Raw genomic sequence first — 22279 nt, 5'->3', positions numbered from 1 at the left:
TTGGTTTTTATTTCTACAAAATACATCTTGCATTGAATGAACATTTCCTAATAATTGTTGTGTAAAGCTTCTAAAAATGCCGTCAAAAGGGGGATTTTTCCTTCATAATTCTGCTTCATTATGAAGTTGCTATATTTTCCTTGTATAGAAGCATGATGGTTATACGGTCATGGCATAATGATCATCAGTTTAAATAAGCTGCTTCATTAATTAGGCACCACTAGTATTTCATAGCTGCATAGCTTGTATTAATGAAGGGCAAGAGTGTTCAATCTACACTAATATGCGATAAGAATTTTATGCAAAAGGTAGCCAGTCAGCATACATTAGGTCTTTTGGGCATAACTAATGTTTGGACTTAAAAGAAGCTCATACTATTTCAAATACAGCTTGTTTATGCAAGATACTTTATTAGTATTCTGAGCATATCAATCAACTGAAGTTCCTTCATTTGCCATGTGCACTTCACCAACTATTTCATAATGGTTGCTGATATACATAAAGTCAACTGTTACCCAACTGCCATTATGTTGAATATCTGAGTAAAGCACATTTAACTATCTGTCTCAGACTTCTAAATACCATTCCTATAGCTGAGTAGTTAGCAGTAAGAATATTCAATAAGTGCTCCAACAACATATAAATCGCCAAACCTGTTAGCAAGGAAAATTAATTCTAAGTAATAATTTTTTATTTCTTTCTCAAATTTTTAAGATTGAAATAAATTCCAATAAATTAATTGATTATTGTGATAGTATCAAGAAAAATGAAATAGATAAGCAACAGGAGGATAGTGATTCAAACCAAATTAGTCATTTCAAATATGAATAATGTCATGTCATAGTATTTATCCCATTTTAGGAAAAATACTAGCAGACAGTTTGAGTGTCAAAGTTGTTTGCATGATGACTAGAAAGTAATCTAAACAAATTAGAAAAATTGTATATTTTGTCAAGAACAATATACCATAACATTTGATGGTACATTTAAAGCAAAACTGTTAATGATTTGGTTGCAGTTCCTGCACTGAACTGGAAGTAGTTTATAGCTGAATGACTTGATAAAAAACAAATATCAAATTGAATGAAAGTTGGAGCCCATAAAATGGGACTAGAAACTGTGATGCCAATACAATTTCTCCATAAGTTGTTTGTTAACACTGGAGCAAGTATGGCAGGCAAACTCAAGAGACGTTTCACATTACCGATGCAATGGGGTTGAAACTCTGGCAGATATCTTATTGGCTTAATGGTTACATGTTTCTAAAGTGGTGAATTATTAGTTCATTCAGTGAGTTATCAGTTAAGCAATTAGACATAATTATAACTACTACCACTTTCCACTCCATTGGCTTGAAGTTTCAAAACAATGTAAGGAATGAAATCTAAATACAAAGTAATCAAGGTATGCAGTGAGTATTCTTGTATATGATCAAATAATAAATTTGGAAATTTACTTAAGGCTGGCATCAAATAAACAAAAACCAAAACTGAAATGTTACAATTTCTCCAGTGAGATAGAGATTGAAAACCAAAGGTAAACAAAGCACTAAATCTGAAAAAAGAAATATTACCAAAATCTATTTTGATTGACAACTTAGAAGAACAACCCGCAAAAGTTATATTACTCAATGCACTTCAAAAGATTTTAAACAACTGTGAGTTACCAGTAGCTAAAATTACAGTTAAAAATGTTAGCTATTCAGAAAAATCAAATCAAGTTTCAACTGATATTAATAAAGAAGTGCAGCCTGAATTATGATAATAATGAATGTGAAGATCAACAGAAACTACATAGGATAAATAAAAGAGAACAACCAATTCTTCATAAGTACAGAAGAGAATAGTGAGTGAAGGAGAGAGTAATAACATCTTGCAAAATACATAAAGGTAATATTCACAATTGACAGGGTTTGAGTAGGAGTGGGTCGTTTTACTGCTTACTCAACCTGAAAATTATTTATCTGACTAGAAATCTAAGTAAACCAGAATCAAAGAAGACAAGTGTAAGATAAATGATTTTCATAGAGTTTCCGTCAAGTGATAGGTCTTAGAATTTGTTGGAAATAAGAATGACAGCAATTCATCATCATCGTTTAACGTCCACTTTCCATGCTAGCAAGGGTTGGACGATTTGACTGAGGACTGGTGAACCAGATGGCTGCACCAGGCTCCAATCTGATCTGGCAGAGTTTCTACAGCTGGATGCCCTTCCTAATGCCAACCACTGCGAGAGTGTAGTGGGTGCTTTTACGTGCCACCGGCACAAGGGCCAGTCAGGCGGTACTGGCAATGGCCACGCTCAAAATGGTGTTTTTTACGTATCACCTGCACAGGAGCCAGTCCAGCAGCACTGGCAACGACCTAGCTCGAATGTTTTCTAATGTGTCAGTAAGGCGACACTGGTAATGATCACGCTCAAATGGTGCTATTTACGCGCCAATGGCATGGAAGCCAGACAGCTGTTCTGGCAATGATCATGCTTGGATGGTGCTGTTAGTGCTCCACTGGCACAGGTGCCAGTCATCGAATATGGTCCAATTACGATTTTGATTTCACTTGCCCCAACAGGTCTTCGCAAGCAGAGTTTAGTGTCCAATGAAGGAGAGGTTGGCATGGATGCCAGTCGTCGAAGATATTAATACAAAACAAAAGCAAAAGCTGTATGAAACTAAAGTTTTATTTTCTGCTCTATGTAGTTTTTAGTAATGAAATAACACTAGATTTTTATATTTGTGCCAGTTAACTGAAAACCAAATTCTTATTTTAAACAAATGCACAAAACAACAAATTAGTTCTAAATAAGTATTTATCTGTAACTAAGAGTCAAATCAAATGATTACCAACTCTAAAGTTTGGAGTGAGAAAGAAATGATTGTGAATTATCTATCAATTTTCCCCCAGGGAAGAAACAGTAGAAACACAGGCTGTTCTCAAAATATATCATTTCATCTGAATGCCTCTTCACCATATGCAGATGTTGTGATACTAATATAATTCTTGGTATTCAAAGATTTCTAAATTGTATATATTTCTTTGTTTTGCTTGAGAATCAATTATTTAAATAATGTGAATAAAATATAAATCTTAAAATACTGTTACACTACAATGCATCCTTTGATTAGTATTTCAAACAATAGAAATGGTTATATAATTTCCACCAGAGAACTGTTTGTTCTGTAAAACTCCAAATTTATTTCCAGGCAAGCCGTTTTAACACAGAAGTATGACTGAGTGCATCACCCCCTACTCCAAACTGATGTGTCTACTACATACATGTATAATTTAAAATTCTCTATTTGTTCTGTTTAACTCAAATACCTTCAATTTTCTGTTTACCACACTATAAGGGTTCATATAACTCACATTAATTGATAACAATATTTCACAAATATCAAATAAAATGGCTGATTAGAACAAATTCTAAAGCAAAGCTAGAAAAGCACTCGGAGAGCGCAGACCTCCGCCAAGCAGCTCATTTCTACCCATATACATGCATGCTGAAAATTGCCCAATTTCCCAAACCAACGCCGCCAAAAACATAACCACCTTGGCAGGGGTTGCAGGACGACCTGCTGAGATGAAAAACAATTGGAGGTTTCTGCAGGACAACCTGCTGAGAGCCACCGACCAGATCTGTGGCTGGTGTAAAGTCCCCCTCTCGACCCAAAGTAATGTGCCGCTGGACTGGCTCCTGTGCAGGTGGCACATAAAAAAGTACCATTTGAGCATGGCCATTGCCAATACCGCCTGACTTGTCCTTGTGCCGGTGACACGTAAACGTACCCACTACACTCTTGCAGTGGTTGGCATTAGGAAGGGCATCCAGCTGTAGAAACTCTGCCAGATCAGATTGGAGCCTGGTGCAGCCATCTAGTTCACCAGTCCTCAGTCAAATCATCCAACCCATGTCAGCATGGAAAGCAGACGTTAAACGATGATGATATGTGTGTGTATATATATATATATATATATATATATATATATATATATATATATATATACACACACACACACACACATACATATATACACATATGTATATATACATATATATATATATACACATATATATATAAACACAAATATATACACACACACAAATATATATATGCACACACACACACACACACACACACACACAAAATATTTGACATTATATTTTGACATCGATAGGCATTTTTATGGACCACGTCCAATATCTGCAGTTTTTCACTATTTGCGGGTGCTCTAGGAACATAACCCACACGAATATTAGGGGACTACTGTACTGCAATGTAGCAAAACATTTTTACATTGGTACCACTGTTCAGCATGCTGGTTTCTTCCTCACGTATGACATGTATTTACAGCTAGGTAGACTGAATGATTTTACAAAACTCAAATTTTAAATTTTAACAAGTCTAAAGTAAAGTTTGATTGGAATATAAACATATTCTTCAATCCTGTTAGGTACCACAGTTCACTATATACATATAATTTTCCCTTTGAAGAAATTTAAATTGCTAGAATTTTTTGTATTGCAATGATCTCTGGAGATATCACCAGCAAATCAAATGACAACAAACATTTATGTTCATTTGATGAAAGCACATTCCTCTGTTTACTCCAGTCAGCTTGGCTAACAACAGACCTAAGTATGACATCAGAGTTGTGGTGTTAGCAATAGGATGGTAAATAGGATGGCATTTAATACCCAGTCATAAATCAAGTAGTTGCAAATTTTCAGAAACCAATCAGCTTATGTATTGAGAAACAAATATATCTAAAATTTAGATAACATTAAACTGTATTCATTCCAATTCAATGGGGTTTAATTAAACATTGTAGATTAGTGTGCTAAAACCTACCATGTTGCTGCATAGGAGTGTTAGTTCAATTTCATTATAAGGGAAATATAGATAATGTATATAAAATGGAGGAGGGGAGCCCAGAAGAAACAGTATGAATAAACATTTAGATGGCAGAGTTAGTCATACAATATATACTATCACAGTAATAACTTGTTTCAAAAATTTGGAAATATAAATGTATAAATTTATAATGTGAAGCCGGATTGTTTTGAAATTAGTTTGCTGATTTCAATTTAAAACTGGAGCTATGCTTTATTCGTAAGTATTATCAATCATTTTTTTTTCAGTTGTATTGGGTTCCTTCTATGATTATATAAAGAACTAATTTTTAAAAAAATATTCTTTACACATGTTAATCTAAAAATAATAACTATACAAGTTATGCTGAAATCAAACAGCATAAAATATGGCATGTTTATGATAAAATTCCTAATTTAAAACCAGAAAAAAAAGGGGAAAAAAGGAGGCTAGTTTTTTACTGATATCAAGAAGTTTATTTTACATGTGTGGAGGGAGGGAGGGAGAGAGAGAGAATGAGAGAGAGAGAGAAAGAGAGAGAGAGAGAAAGAGAGAGAGAGAGAAAGAGAGAGAGAGAGAGAAAGAGAGAGTGTGTGTGTCATGCATGTGTATTGATAAAGGTGTTTCTAAACTGCTAACACAATTCATCCATTCATATCTAATACACAAAGCTAACGCATAAAACATGGAGCTGAAATATAGATGTTCATGTTTGGCAAAGTACCACATAGCAGCAATCAGAGAAGAAAAATCAATAACTAGGTTATATTATTCCCACTTTTACTAAGTAAATTCAGTGCATTCAAACGAGTGCACTTGGAACGTGAATGAGAAACTTCCAGTTTTAGATTTCATATGTGAATGAAACGGGAGGATGGGGGGTGGAAGGGGAGATAATAAATAAATAATACATAATAGGCCATCAAGAAATTGGTTGGTTGCTCATTTATACATAAACTATTTTGAGTAAAAGAAATAGCTTGGAATAAGGTTACTCTATCTATCAAGATAGTGATTACTACAAATAATATAAGAGCTAAAGATATATTACCAAGAAAGTTAATGTTTGGCTAAAGATGAGAAGAAGAAAAAAAAACGCCACCCCCTCCACCACTGACAATCTTATATTTATATCATAATAAATTCCAAGCAACTCCAGTTGGTTGTAAGTAATACACAACTTTTTTTTTTTTTTTTGTCAGAAGTCAACAAACAAATCATTAAAGATTTCTACATTACCAATATAAAGCCTCAAATTTAGCACAGAGGAGTAATGGAAGCTTTGACATCCTTTCAAACTGAAGCAATGCTAACTTATTATCCCATCCCTACCTTCTCACTTAATAATGACTTTATATACATAGACATGAAATATAATGTTGAAGGTATAAACAGAATCACAATGTTTATATCACTAACAAAGTCAATGATTATAGACATAAATGGAGAGGAATGATTCCAAATAGGATTCTAGATTCAGTTTACTAAAACTACCTTTGTATAGTAATTATTATTATAAAAGCAGTAAACTGGCAGAATTGTTAGCATGCCAGACAAAATGCTTAGCAGCATTTCTTCTGGCTTTATGTTCCAAGTTCAAAATTCTGTGAGATTTACTTTGCCTTTCATCCTTTCAGGATCAATAAAGGTATATGCCAGCCAAGCAAGTTGATTACATTGATTTGCTCCTCCTCCAAAATTTCAAGCCTTGTGCCTAAGTTTAAAGAGTTATTATTAAAGAAGCAAGCTCAGAGAATCGCTAGCTTTCCAGACAAAATGTTTAGCTGCACTATTAATAGAGCAGGAATTGATGAAACAGTATGCCATGGTTTGGTCCTTTGCTTTTGCCATCATCACTTCAATGTCCACTTTTCTATGCTTGCATTGGTTAGATGGAGTTCACAGAGGCATATTGTCTGTGACTGGATGCCCTTCCTGTCCTCAATTCTCAAATATTTACAAAGTAATATTTCTCCATAATCAGACATGTTCTCACAGGACACTGGAAATGAATGACACTGTTTGTGTGAATGACATTCATTTACAATTATCGCAATGTCAAGACAAGAACACACACACACACATCTACAACAGGCTTCTTTCAGTTTCTTTGTACCAATTTTACTCACAAGGCTTCGGTTGGTCTGGAGCTATAGTAGAAGACACTTGCCCAAGATGTCATGCAGTAGACTGAAAATGAAAACGTGGTTGGGAAGCAAACTTCTTAACCACACAGCTATGTCTATGTATTTTGAGTTCAAATCTTGATAGGATTTACTTTACCTTATATCTTTCTAAGGCTTATAAAATGAAATGCAAGTCATATAATAGAATTAATTTAATTGATTGTACTCCTCTTTCAATATGTTAACTCCCCACTTAGTTAAATTATTGAATCCAAATCTTGCCAAAGTCAACTTTGCCTTTCATTCCTCCTGGGTCAATAAAATAAAGTAGCAATTAAGGACTGGAGTTGATTAAATCAACTAACGTCCCTTCCTCTAAAATTGCTAGCCTTGTGCCTAAATTGAAAACATTATTGTAAATTAATTTATAACCAGTATAGCTGTGTGGTTACAAAGCTTACTTCCCAACCATGTTGTTTCAGGTTCAGCCCCATTGCATGGAACCTTGAGTAAGTGTCTCCTATTATAGTCCCAAAATTAGCACTTTTATGAAGGAAGATTTGCTTGTCAAGTAAATGAGATTTTTGTAAACAATTATTGCTAAGTATCCTTGCTTGGTTAGCAGCTTTATGGTCATAGATATTAAAAATGTACTGAATAAATTGGGAGGACAGTTACTATTTAACACACCGCAAAAAAAAAAATGTAGATAGTTCGGTATGAAAATATTTCAGGTGTTCTGGTATAAAAAAAAATTGAATGATGGGAAATACAAATGGTTACCTGTAAATGGGGCCATGATGCTTCTAGTGTGGGATCATCTTCTTCTGGGTCAAAATCAGGATTATCATTAGGTGGTAGTGTTCGAAATATATTACAAGCAATCTGAAAAGAATAAGATTAATGTTAGAAATTGATATTTAAGTATTTCAATGGTATGATGAGAAGTTGGTGGACTAATTACACTGAATGAATAAAAACAATTCTGTAAACTTTACCATTTATAAAATTGTACCGTTGAATGAAAAGAATAGTCAAGATAGTTTAAATGATACGCAATTTAATTAGTAAAAAATATTCACCTTCAATTAACCATTGACAACACAATCTTTGTTCCAAAAAAATAAATAAAATGAAGGAACATGCTAAAAAGTATCTATATTTATGAAATGCAAAGATTTCAAGTGCAATTTTCTTATTTGACTTTAAATTTTAACAGAGTGGAATAAATCCATTCAAGTAATCCTTTGTGTAAAAAAAAAAATGCTATTTTAAAATTATTTACTAAATAAATAGTGAAAGAAACTTCTAAGTAACAACAAAGGATACATCCAACCTTAATTTCATTCATTTTATGTCTGTTTTCCCATGCTTGCATGGGTTGGATATGTGATTTGAGGAATTGGTTTACAGTTGGATACCCATTCTCACACTAACCTTTACATGTTTTTCAGGTAAGGGACAACTTTATTCCATACAGTGTTTAACCCTTTCGTTACTGTATTTATTTTGAGATGCTCTGTATTTCTTTCAATTACTTTAAATATAACTAAGAATTTAGTAAAATAACTTAGTTATCATTCAGCTAGTGTTAGGAACATAAATTGTGACTAAGGTTTGGTGGAAGATTTTGATTCAAAACTTATGAAAACAAGACATTTGTACTACAGAGCCAGAGCCGGTTTCAGCCGGGTTGGTAACGAAAGGGTTAAGGCATGAAGTGCACAAATGATTTGTTGACAGGAGAAACTGACAGCAATAATATCCACCACATTTACTAGTGTGGCAGGTGATAATGTTGCAATACAAGTGATTGCAGATGTGTATACAGCAACACACACATTTGTGTTCTTTCAATTTCAGTCAACCAAATTCACTAACATTGGCCTGGGCTATAGAAGACACGTGCCCAAGGCGCTGTGTATCCAAAAACCACATGGTTAGGAGGTGAACTTCTCAACCACATAGCCAAACTGTCAGTAGTTCTCTAAAGGATAAAAATAACTAATGTGATGTACTCTGCTAGAAGGTTGAGAAGATAGAGATGAGAGGAGAAAATAAAGTGGATACAGAGATACAGCCAGTTAAGGGAACGAAACCAATAACATGAATAGATTGTGTGTGGAAAGTTCTGACAGTGTAGAACACAACTGTATATTTGTACAGATATGCTAGACAGTCAGGCAAGAGAGAATTATCTACAAAGAGTAGATATCAGTTGTGATGGTGTGAATGGACAAAGATGATTTTTAAGCAATTTTTAGAAACAACGAAGAAAAAAAATTTGCAAAATTTTCCTAAAAATGATAGAATTTTTAAAAATAAAAAAAAATCTCAATTACATTAAGTTTTCTTAAGCCAATAATTCAACAACATTGCAATGTAATTAAATTTCAGAATAAGATAAAAGTTATGGATGGCAAAATCAGCAGAACACTTAACAAAATGTCTAGTGCAAATTCTTTATATTCTGTATGTAATCCCGCCAGGGTTAACATATTGGCGAAATGTTAATCAACTTTCCTCTTCAAATATATGGCCTTGTGCCAATATATGATAATATTACAATTGAAAACATGTTGAAAAGGCAGACAATTTACTTATACCTGTTTAGGTTTTGAATTCAGATCCAGAAAGCATTTATTTTGCCACCCATCTTTCCAACATCAGTAAAAGAAGTTATGCATTGATCTGATTTAGTCAACTCTACCTCTTTTTCAATAATTTCTGGCTCTTTAAATATGGAACAAAATTGCATTTGCATTTGTTATTTATTATTTATATCATTCTGCTAATCACAGCATTTGTTCAAATATTTAGCTATATTTTTAAAGGGAAATAATCTCACTCAACATTCTTTTATCTATTGTAATCAGACAAGCATACAGGGTGGCCCAAAAGTAGGCTTACAGTCATCGCATAGGCACTTTAAATTTCTTTTAAAACATTTTATTACATTTAAATTTCTAACTTACAATTAACTAACTTAGCATAGAATAATGGTTTCATATTTTCTTATAATTAAAATCCACTGTTAATATATGAATGCGAAAGATATAGTTGAATAACTGTAAACCTACTTTTAGGCCACCCTGTATATATGGACATGACAGAAGTAAATAGACACACTATAAAACATCGTAAGGTATATATTTTTGTTATTAATTGGCATTTTTATGGTTCAGTTTCTATATATGACTGTTTAATCATGCCATGTACAAAAGAGGCTGTATTGTCAGTCATCTGAAGGTGGACTTTGCCAGTTTAAAATATCGCAGTAAACCTTGTGATCCCGCTTTCTACAGTTAATAGAATGATTGTGCAATTCACCAGAGAAAGGAAGGAGTCTACATCACCATGTCCAGGTAGACCAGGGCCCTCTGACAGGATCCTTCGCTTTGTGGAATAACCTCATTGCAAGGCCTCTGACATAGCAGAACAAGTTGATGTCAGTCTCATAACAGCTGTCAGGTATCTCTACAAACTTGGCTACTATAGCAGAGCAGCAAGAAGGAAGCCACTTCTTCGACAAGTCAATATCAAGCGGAGAAGAAACTGGGCCAATGAGATGGTGGAGAGGCTACTAGCATTTTGGGACACTGTCATATTCTCCTGATGAGTCCAGATTTGCTGTATTTTCTGACAGTGATTGAGTGTGGGTCTGGAGACTTTGTGGTTAAGAATTTGATGTGAAATATTGCAGCCAACAATGAAACAAGGTGGCTAATCTGTGATGGTCTGGGGAGCAATTTTGATTAATGGTTCATCAGAGATGGTGGAGTGTGAGGGAAACATAAACTCAAATATGTGTCCATATTGCAGAAGGGATTCCTCCCAATCTTCTCCATTGGTGAAATGATTAAAGAAGACTTTATTTATAGAAGATGGGGCTCTTTGTCACATGGCTAAAAAGACCCAAGTTTGGTTGGAAGAGAATGACATTAAGAAGCTTCCATGGCCAAGCTAGTCACCAGATATGAATCCTATTGAACACATCTGGGACATAATGGACAGGACACTTCGTAAAAAGAACAAGAAAGCATTCTCAAAGCCAGATCATTTAAGATTACTGCATGAAACTTGGCAAGAAATTTCTCAAGAGACTATTCATCATCCGATCAGCAGTATGCCTAATAGGGCCCTTGCATTGAAAAATGCAAAGGGCATGTCTAGTAAACATTAGATATTCACATTATAATAATCAATAAATAATTTGAATGTATAATTTCAGATTTAAATAAGTTTTAATGATCATAATGGTGTTTATTTACTTCTGTCAGGTCTGTGTATGTATGTGTGTGTTAACGTTAGCGTCTTATGAAGCTAAATTTATAAGTTCTAAAATTACAGAATTCGTTGCTGGGCAGTTTAGTTTAATGGTAAAACACTTGATGCGTAATCACAGAGATATGAGTTTGAGTCTCATGGCTGGCCAGTAACGTATTTTTCTGCAATAAATGGATAACTTATCCTGATCACGCTATTTTATAGCATTATCACGCGTTTGAGAAATAAATTTATTTCTGTATCATATGTATATATATATATATATAAGCCAGTATGCTTTGCCGGATGTGCAATGTCAGAGTGTTCGATAGAGAGTAAGCATCTTGAAACAAATGTTAGGCATAAGAGGAATCAGATGTGGTGTGCAAAAGAGGTGACTGTGCTGGTATTGTCATGTGGTACTTATAGATGAGGACAGCTGTGTAAAGAGGTGCCGATCTCTAACTGTGGCAGGAACCTGTAGCAGAGGTAGATCCAAGAAGATGAGGAACGAGGTGGTGAAGCATGATCTTCGAACTTTGAGCCTGACAGAAGCGACAACTAGGAACCGAGACCTTTGGTGATATGCTGTGCTTGAGAGGACCCATCAAGCCAAGTGCGCCCATGCTGGTGGCATGTAAAGAACATCATTTGAACGTTGGGTCTCACGGAGGCAAATTGGCTGAGTTCCGTTCAAGTGTTAGGCCTCACGGAAGCAATAACCAAGACCTTTGGCATTATGTTGTGCTTAAGAAGACCCATCAAGTCGAGCAAAATCAGTCATGACAGATACCAGTGTCATGCAATTTTGGCATCTGTGCCAGTGGCACGTAAACGCACCCTGGTGTCACACAAATTGCACCCATGCTAGTGGCACATAAAAGCACCCATTACACTCTTGGAGTGGTTAGTATTAGGAAGGGCATCCAGCCATAGAAAACCATGCCAAATCAGACAGGAGTCTGGTGCAGCCTTCCAAGTAATGAAATCATAGTTATACTCCACTGAGCAGCAGAGGGACTAGTTACTTCAGAAATAAGACTGCTTCAGTAAGAGACCAGTCTTTTGCCAATGATGATGGGGAAAGATATCCAAATACGGTTTGAAGGATCAATAACTGATCACATATTCAGTAACACAACACAGGAAGAGAAGTCATTCTCTCTCACTCAAAAACACAGACTGAGTTGCAATGAAAGAAGCAGTGATAGGTCTTTCTAGACAATTTCTTCAGGACAGGAAATGAGTGACAACCAACTGCTACCCTGTTGAACTTTTGAATTCATTCAATCCCTCTAGAAATCCTTTACATGTTTTTTTTGAAATTTCAAAACCTGAGCAGTTGTTCATTGGGGCAATTTATCCAATAATGGGACAAGACTCAAGGTCTTCAATTTCCATCAAAATTGTGTTGAAGCTTTGACAATAAATAGCTCTTTAACTAGAAAAGCACTAAGTGACACAAATTAAACTACTAAAATGGAAAGAATCCAATTTCCATTATGATTATCATATTTTATAACTATAAATAAAGCACAAGGTCAGGTTTTCAATAAAAGTAGGAATATATTTACAGCAGCCAGTGTTCAGCAATGGACAATTATATGCTACTTTTTCTAAAACTCAAAAATTATTGGATATTGGAGTTGTAAAAATTATGAGCATGGCATTTCCACACTCAAGATTTCCACACTCAAGGTGTTAAGCAGTGGGATCATACACAAAACCACTTAATGGTAAAGCACATAGCCTTGTGATTACCAACACTTTTCCAATGCCTTGTAGAAAGAAATGGTCATCACAAATTGTTTTTCACTGTTTCGTAAACCTGTAACTTCATACTTATGGAAGCAACAATCATCATGAAATTAACTTGTGACTATGTTGGTTGCAACAAGTATCCATAGAAAATTACTGAATAGGTAATTGATTGAATGTCACTTGTTTGTGGTAACAAAAGAAAGACTTAAAACCAGTCAACCAAAGTGATCTGCCTTATATATAAACACAGATTTTTATGTGTTGTAATATATATAGAAGCAATAGAAAAGGAAAAATTAAAATATCCTATATTTCAGTGCTTATCAAGCATTTTTATTATGATATGCTAGGCGAAATATTTTTAGAACTTAACAACAAATCCACAATACAAAATATTCCTTTGTATTATAGGCACAAGGCCTGAAATTTTGGGGGAGGGAACTAACTGATTACATCTACCCCAGTGGTTGACTGGTACTTATTTTATCAACCTTGAAAGGATGAAAGGCAAAGTCAATGTTGGTGGTATTTGAACTTAGAATGTAGACAGACAAAATGCCGCTAAGCATTTTGTTTGGCATGCTGCTACAACACAAAATATTGGAAACATAAAACCTGAGATTTTTAGAGAGAAGGAGAGGAAGGCAAGTTGTGTCACTGAAATCTTTCCTACTAGTTTTTGTAAAATTATTCATTAGTGACATTAAAAGTGAATGCTGATGGCTACAAGAAATTGAAGTGGTGTTGCAAACTTAAGAATTTACTTTTGCTTAACAACTCTTTTGCTCAACTAATTTGTAGATCTTATATACATTGTGAAATCAGTACCATATAAAAAGCAGAGCTATACTTGAAATGTAACTTCTAGCATTTTTCTGAAGTAGGCTTTGTTGTTTCTTTGTATGTGTATAATTTGTTGATTAATTCAAAAACATTATGAAAAGATACTGGTTTTCTTTGAAGTTAATTCTATTAACTATGTAGCCAATGAAATTCTTTGGATCCAACAATAGGCCTAGTGCCTTAGATAGGCAGGCATAAGGTGTTTGATGTGTCTGTGAAGCAAACTTTAACATTTAATCCGGATTCTAGCCATAGGCAGTTCAACTGATGCTAAATTCTCAATCATGGAATTGAAAGATTGTGAAGTAAAAATTGAATCCATACAGAAATGATGTTAGACTTGAGAATCAGTAATTTTTTCAAGGTTCTACTAAGCCAGTATTTGGGTGGTCTAAGACTGTGTCATCATTTTTACACAAAAAATTTATAATTCTAAACAAAACAAACAGAAACAGTAGTAAATAATGATAAAAATCCATTTAACTTGTATCCAATAAACCAATATTTTTCAAAACACACACATACATCAAAATATTCTTCATTATTAACATAGTAATTGCTCAACTTGAAGATTCCAAAATGTTTATATTTGAAAGGCATATCATTTCTGGAAATCAATCATTTCTAAGATTCTTGCATGTAGCTTATATCTGAAAGGCATATCATTTCTGGAAATCGATAATTTTATCTCAATAGCACTTCTTTTTTTTTCTTTTTTTTAGAAAATAAATTCCTCACCCTCTCTCAATGCCCATAGATTTAGAAGCAAAAAATACAATATAAGGTGAAAGGAGAGGTGTATGAGAAGTTGAATTTTTTGCCCAGACTAATATCTGATGTGTTAAGTTAGAGTGTATTGCATTCTGCATTTCAAGGTTACAAACCAATAAATTCATATGCACAACTACTCAAGGTATTGGAGAGAAAGGCATAAGCAAAGATTAACTTAAAAAGTGGTGACGGGGATGGGTAAACGGGTAAACAAATCACAAAATACATTTCAAAAGTTCTACAAATACACCAGAAAAACATACAAATTGTGACTATAACAGAAATATAAGGTTATTTTATTTATTTATCTACTTTTATCCTTTACTGTTATCAAGAGAGGCCATGATATTAGTGTTCAAGATGTTACACAACTGACTGGCATCTCTCTTGTTGAATAGGAGGCCAGTCAGTCAGAGTTTCTCCTCTGAAAGGACTAATTCAGCACTGGAAACAATAAAACACTTATTGGTTACACTTTCACCAGTTAAATTGATTGAATCAATTGAATAAGTTGTGGAAAATGTTCACTGTGTTTGTAAAGTCAAAATATTTATTTACAAGCAGATAATAGGCAGCAGGAAATAAAAAGTATATGTATATTGGTAAACTGGTAGAGATTATTCTGTGAAAGCAAAGACAAAAAGCTAACCACTAACTAGACAAGACAGAAAGAGAAAAAAGCGATAGCTTACACATGACTGCTGGCAACAAGTGAGAAAGCATTAGAGAATAACAGCCATTTTACTTCTATTTAACTAGTCAAAAACAAAGCTCAGTTTACTTAGTCTCTTACTGGCTAAAATAACACTAGTGACAATAATGTAACTAAACATCTGCATAAGATCCACTTCAAATGTTTCATGCTCACTATGCCTGTCCATTATTTGAAGCCCATAACATTTGTTCATCTGTGTTACATATATGCAGAGAGTAAATTAACCGGCAAAAAACTGAGCATTTTCATTTGACAGTTCTTTTATATTTAGCCTTGGCCAAATTTGTTAATTATTATACATGAACTAATTGATATTTATCTACACATTCTTAATAAGTAATTTTAGTTGTCACCAGTCCCAGTGTGTGATTTGGCTTCAATTCCCAGTTGGAACTACTTCACTTTCATCAATCACTGTCTCTTTTGTAAAACATTAGTGTCAAATATTCCATTTCTCACCTCAGCAGCATCATGCTTATTTAAAAAGCATCGATAAGTAATTCTGAAATGTTAAGTTTAAAAAAACAAAAGGAAGAACCAACCCCCTCATCTTTGTAAAATTTATTACCTCTGTCTTAGTGAAGGCGGAGGTATTGTTTTCAGTCGTGTTTGTTTGTTTGTCCATGGACAAGATATCTCAAGAATCGCTAGATGGATCTGGATGAAACTTTCAGGGATGTTTGCCTTGTGACTGGCACAGTCTCATTAGATTTTGAGATCAATCCAGTACCAGACAAGGATCTGGATTACTTTTCTAACATTACACATCCAGCTGAGCATACTGGCTTCGTTTCTTGTGAGCTTACGCATGTCCTCGGCAGTCATGGCCCAAGTTTCACTGCCATGTAGCATGGCGGTTCATACACAAGCATCATAAAGTCTGCCTTTTACTCTGAGTGAGAGGCTCTTTATCACCAGCTCTCTGAACTTTGCCCAGGCTATTCTTATTCTAGCAGCTACACTTTCAGCCCCCCCCCCCCAACTTGGTCACTTAGATAGTGGAAGCTATCAACTACTACTAGTTTTCTCCATGGAATGTGGCAAAGGTTGTTTTCTGTGCATTTTCAGTGTTTATTGCTCTTGAGCATCTGCCACATACAAAAATTAACTTCCTAGTTAGCCTTCCTTTGATATTGCTGCACTTCTTATGCGTCCATAGCTTACACTGGGTACAACTCGTGGAGTTTCTACCTACGCCTTTTCTACAGATCGAGCAGGGCCATTTACCTGAAGGGGTTTGTGTTTTGTCTAACCATTCATCTATCCCTAGTTCCCTCATTGACCACCAGATAAAGGTGCGGGGGACCCTGTCAAAGACTTTCTCCATATCAACGAAAGCCAGGTACACAGGTTTTGTATTAGTATTTCATCTCCTCTCCCTTCACCTCTCAGTGTGTATGTGTGCGTGCGTGCGTGCGTGTGTGTGGATTATTTTTCCGTTTGATAGTGGTTGGGTTCATTTTTAGTATTCTTGTTTGTGACAGCAGTCCCATTTATTTCAGATATTCTCATTTTAAAAATCATCTCCGGATAATCATTGAGGGGGTGTTGGTGTTGCCTTGGTGGAGGTTTGCGCTCTCTGAGTGCTCGTTGGTTATTAAATTATGCTATTTTTAATAATCACGATAAAGCATATGTAAATTTCATGAAAATCTATAAACACTTAAGTGTGAATAATTTCATTTTAAAAATTTGTACACAATTTCAAATTTCACAAAATGAAAAGGAAAACATCAATATTTTATAAAATGACAGCATTTATTTTCTCAATTTCAAAAAAGATAATTTACTCAAAAAACTGTTTATTTTTAACTTCAACCACCTTTCATATCTCACAGAATTCCATTTTACAAAATATCTTTTCAACTGGGAATAGTACTTCCAAAAAAAATTCTTATCCTTTTTGACCAACCTTCTAGTTCATACCTCACTGTAAGTAAGATAACATATTGTACAACATGTATCATCATTTGGCGTCTGTTGTCCTGCTGGCATGGGTTGGACAGTTTGACTAGGGCAGGCAAGCTGGAAGGCTGCACCAGACTCCAGTCTGATTTGGCGTGGTTTCTACAGCTGAATGCTCTTCCAAACACCAACCACTCAAAGAGTGTAATGGGTGCTTTTACATGCAACTAGCATGGGGACCATTTGCATGACACAGGTATCTGCCATGACTGTGATTTTACTTGGCTTGATGGGTCTTCTCAAGCATGACATAATGTCAAAGGTCTTAGTCATTGCCTCTATGAGGCCCAACACTTGAATGGAACTTTTCACATGCTACTGGCATCAGCCACTTTGCCTCCATGAGGCCTAATGCTTGAAAGGTGCTTTTTACATGCCACTAGCACAGGTGCCAGTTACGTGACACTAGCATCAGCCACAATTACGATTTCACTTGGTTTGTTGGGTCTTCTTAAGTACAGCATATCACCAAAGGTCTCAGTCACTAGTCATTGTCTCTGTGAGGCCCAGAGTTTGAAGATCATGCTTCACTACCTCGTCCCACATCTTCCTGGGTCTACCTCTACCACAGGGTCCTCCACAGTTAGAGATCAGCACTTCTTTACACAGCTATCCTCATCCATATGCATCACATGACCATACCAGCATGGCTGCCTCTCTTGCACACCACATGTGATGCCTATTACGCCCAACTTTTTTCTCAAGATGCTTACATTCTGTTGAACATGCACACTGATATTGCACATCCAGCAAAGCATACTGACTTCATTTCTCTCAAGCCTACGTATGTCCCTGGCTGTCATAGCCCATGTTTCACTGCCATGTAGCATAGCTGTTTGCACACAGGCATCATACAATCTGCCTTTCACTCTAAGTGAGAGGACCTTTGTTGCCAGCAGAGGTAGGAGCTCTCTGAACTTTGCCCAGCCTAATCTAATTATCACGGTTATGCTCTCAGAACACCCACCTCCACTATTAACTTGGTCACGTAGATAACAGAAGCTATCTACTACCGCTAGCTCACCCAACTGGTACTTGGAGTATATTTTCTGTACATTTTCAGTGTCCACTGTACCAGTGCATCTTCCACATACAAAAGCTATTTTCCCTGTTAACCTTCCTCTGATATTGCTGCACCTCTTAAGTGTCCATAGCTTATACTGGGTACATCTTATGTAGTTTCTACCAACACCTTTTCTACAGATCAAGCAGGGCCATCAACCTGAAGGGATTTGTGATTTGTCAACCTTCCTACTTACTAAGACTGGTTTTTGCTAGATTGACTCTAAGGCCCTTCGATTCTAGACCTTGCTTCCATACCTGAAACTACTCTAGTTCTGACAGTGATTCAGCTATAAGAACAAGGTCATCAACATAGAAGAGCTCTCAGGGGCAGCCTGTCTTAAATTCCTCTGTTATTGCCTGGAAGACTATGATGAACAAGAGGGGTCTGAGGACCAATCCTTGGTGAACCCTTACTTGTACCATGAGTTCTTTGCTGTACTTGTTGCCAACCCTCATCTTACCAGTAGCGTCATTATACAGAAATTCATTTGATACTAATAAATTTGAAATAGATGAAAAACATTCTAAAAGGTGCTGATTTTAAATTGATCCTCATTTTGTCACAGATTCAAATGAATAATATTGCTTTCAGGAGAGAATATCTCCATTTAGGTACTTTATTTCAGATGCTTCATCTACAGTGCATTTAGTTTTTAACACAACAAATTCTCTCATTTACATGCATGGATGTATGTATGCACACAGGGACTGAGAAATAGAGATATGATTAGACTTCTGAAGATAGTGTTGGCATCCACAGCTGGATTATAGCAGCCCAAGACACAAACCTAGGAAGGAAAATCCACTTTTCATACTATGACTTGAAATATGGATTTTCAAATTTGGTGTGTGTTATAAGTTGAAGTAGTAGTGCAATAACTATAGTTCAGAAGTTCAAACACCTTAGAGTTGGGAGTGACAAGAATGAATAAGCAAAGAATTATTAACTCACAGTATAGTGCAAGCACTAAATTCTCTAAGTTTTTTAATTTAATTTTTTTAAACATTGTTTTGATCTGGGAAAGGGGGCTGTGCCCATCACCCTTGTAGGCCCTCTAAGACTGGCGATGTAAATGTTAATGTTCCATTTGGACAAATCAAGGCTACAGGGGAAAACACCTACCAAGAGAGTATTCCAAATGGATAGCATTCTGGGGAGGAAAGACCAGAAACATAGTCAGAATTGGGTGTGGAAGGTGGATACTTAATAAATGATGAGATGAGACAAGAGAGAGTTGGAAGTGTCTGAGTGGAGATGGCATGTGACCAACCAGCTCCAAGAAGCAGAGACCATTGTAGTAGCATCAGAAAAGGTAATTAACAGGTAAATAGGTACCATGGGATAGTGAGGTTCGCCACTATTAGTGATAGAGCAATAAAATTGACAAATGTTCCTTGAGCACAAAGAGCTGAATTTTGATCCATGGGTTTCAGCCAAACTAAAACAATTGATAACACACCTATATCTTCAATTCTATCAGCATTGCAAGCACACAACTACTTGCTTTGGTTTGTGAGACTGAAGTTCAGTTGCATCCTAATTTCTAATAGTTTTATTGCTAGCAGTAGAAAAAGCATTAGATTTAGCTTTGAAAATAATTGTTCCAGTATTATACACATCTCCATAGTTATGAAAATTGTCATTTAAAATAATAATATAAAACTCAATGTGTATGCATACATAAAAATCGATGAACATGTGCACATACTTGTGTAAATAAACTAATGTATGGAATTAGACAAGAGTGTTTAAAATTTAGCAGTAAAAAGATAAACCAATTTATTAACCATAGACTTCAGAATTTTTATCATATAACCTTAAATAATATTAAAACGAACTCCAACTTTATTTCTTTAAGCTACAAAATAAATTTCACATTCTGCCTTTTTTATTGTTTAAAGTCCATAAATCAATATTTGATTACAGACTGGTGTTACATGATTAAGAAAATAATGTCACACATCTTTAATGGATTAGGGCGTACAGTTGTACCACATTCAGGTCTTTATAAATTCTTAATACACTTCAGAAGTTTAATGCTACACTATTGAAACATTATATCAAACATTCCAGATTCAAATTACAAAGACTGCATTATGCAGTGTACTCTTACTTATACTACTACCTGATTCTCTAAATTTGTTGAATTGGGAAAGAATCTTCAGTATTGATAAAGTTCTAATCTAGGTACTGTAGGTGCTACTCACAACAAAAAAAATTTACAACATGTATGCTTGTTTACGATTTCGTTAATATAGTACTAGGAACATAAGAATTGTCAAAATTTGTTTCCTATTAACAATTTTTCAGAACTTATGAGGAGTGAATTGCCCTTAGTACCTTTGATAACAAAGGTGATTCTTCATTTCTTTTTAAAGATAGTGGAGCAACAGAAATATGATGTAATTTGATTTTGAGATCAAACTGTGCGAGGGTTGATATCACCACTCATTTCTCCAGAGTCAAGAGAGATACTAAGTTCAAGTGACTCCAGTAGTTTCTTCTCAATATAAAATTCCCAAATCCTAGAGATTTTTTTTTATGCAATGTAGTTAGCCCAATATGAAGATTATATAACTATTGCATGAATTTGGATGAAATTTGCTGATACAATATAATAACCACTGGTGTACATTGTGAATGTAGTTTTTACCTGTTGTTGGAGTTTTACTTTTCGTGTCATTTCACCTGCCAAAGTAGTTTGAATGCAGTTAAGCTGATTATACGTAGGTGTTTTCACATACACTTGCAAAATGCCAATTCCTAGACATTGATTACTTGTCTCTTTGTAACTTGGAAGCTGCACAACACCCATTAGTAAAATGATTCCAGTTTACACTTTCTTCTCCTCCAGCCATTATTATAAAGTGGTGAGTGTTATGGAGTAAACTGGTAAGCTTTCAACTGGTTGAAACACTATTACTGCTTCAATCCCAAGTAAAACCATTTCACATGATTTACACAGCCAATATCCACGAGAAAAGCATGAACATCTTAATTCTCATCACTCCCCTTGCAAATAAAAGCGAAAGGCATATCACACCTGCCAACTCATGCAAGGACAGAAAAAAAACAAGCATAGAAATTCTGAGAATATTAGTGCATATTATTTGGAATTCTATAATTTTAAAGAATGAGTACTTGGCTTTCCCTAGCTCATATACCATAGCGATGAACCTGTCTTTGTTCAGCTGTTTTTGAGTTCCAGAACTACAACTGCCTCTGGACTTATACATGTTCTTCATGAACACGATGATTCCATATCATGGTGAAAAGCTTTATTTTTCTTTCAAGCTTCTTGATTTGTCAATTTCATTTCAAAATATTTTAATTGCATTAGTACTGCATGACTATTGATTGAAGGTTTTTGTTCAGTAAATTCATTGATACAGACTCAGTGGATTTGGTAGATGGAAACTGAAAGAAGCCCATCGTATATGTGTGTGTGTATACGTGTGTGTGTGTATACGTGTGTGTGTGTGTGTGTGTGTGTGTGTGTCCAACATCGCTTGACAACTGGTGCTGGTGTGCTTATGTCCCCTGTAACTTAGCAGTTCGGCAAAAGAAACCAATAGAACAAGTCCTGGGGTCAATTCGCTCGACAAAAGGCGGTGCTCCAGCATGGCCACAGTCAAATGACTGAAACAAGTAAAAGAGTACAAGTGTAAATGTGTGTGTGTGTGTGTGCGCGCGCGCGCGCACGGGTGTGTGTGTGTAATAACAGCACGTGTATGTGCGCATGTGTGTGTGTGTTGTGGTTTGGCTGTTTATCTGTGTGTGTGTGTGTGTGTGTGTGTGTCGCTTAACGTTGTAGAAGGAATTAGTAGTAGAAATTATTTGAAAGTGGTTGTGGACGATGGTCAGTAGAAAGGGAGCAAGCAGTTTTTAAGTATGTG

At 35.3% G+C, this 22279-nt stretch overlaps 1 protein-coding gene across 3 annotated transcripts in view; it reads right to left on the bottom strand.

The window, feature by feature from the left end:
• The window catches only part of LOC106876669 (serine/threonine-protein phosphatase 2A 56 kDa regulatory subunit epsilon isoform), a 288837-nt gene that overhangs the window by 94020 nt on the left and 172538 nt on the right, over positions 1-22279 (bottom strand). For all 3 annotated transcript variants that reach the window (XM_089348645.1, XM_052966625.2, XM_052966626.2), the window contains exon 3: positions 7780-7881. In XM_089348645.1, the coding sequence (XP_089204771.1) occupies positions 7780-7881 (102 nt within the window). The remainder of the gene's footprint in view (positions 1-7779; positions 7882-22279) is intronic.

This window comes from Octopus bimaculoides, chromosome 3 (genome assembly GCF_046866305.1).
Source record: "Octopus bimaculoides isolate indiv1 chromosome 3, ASM4686630v1, whole genome shotgun sequence".
In the NCBI taxonomy this organism is placed as follows: domain Eukaryota; kingdom Metazoa; phylum Mollusca; class Cephalopoda; order Octopoda; family Octopodidae; genus Octopus; species Octopus bimaculoides.
Note: the sequence above shows the minus strand (reverse complement) of the source record. Positions and strands in the feature narration are given on the sequence as shown.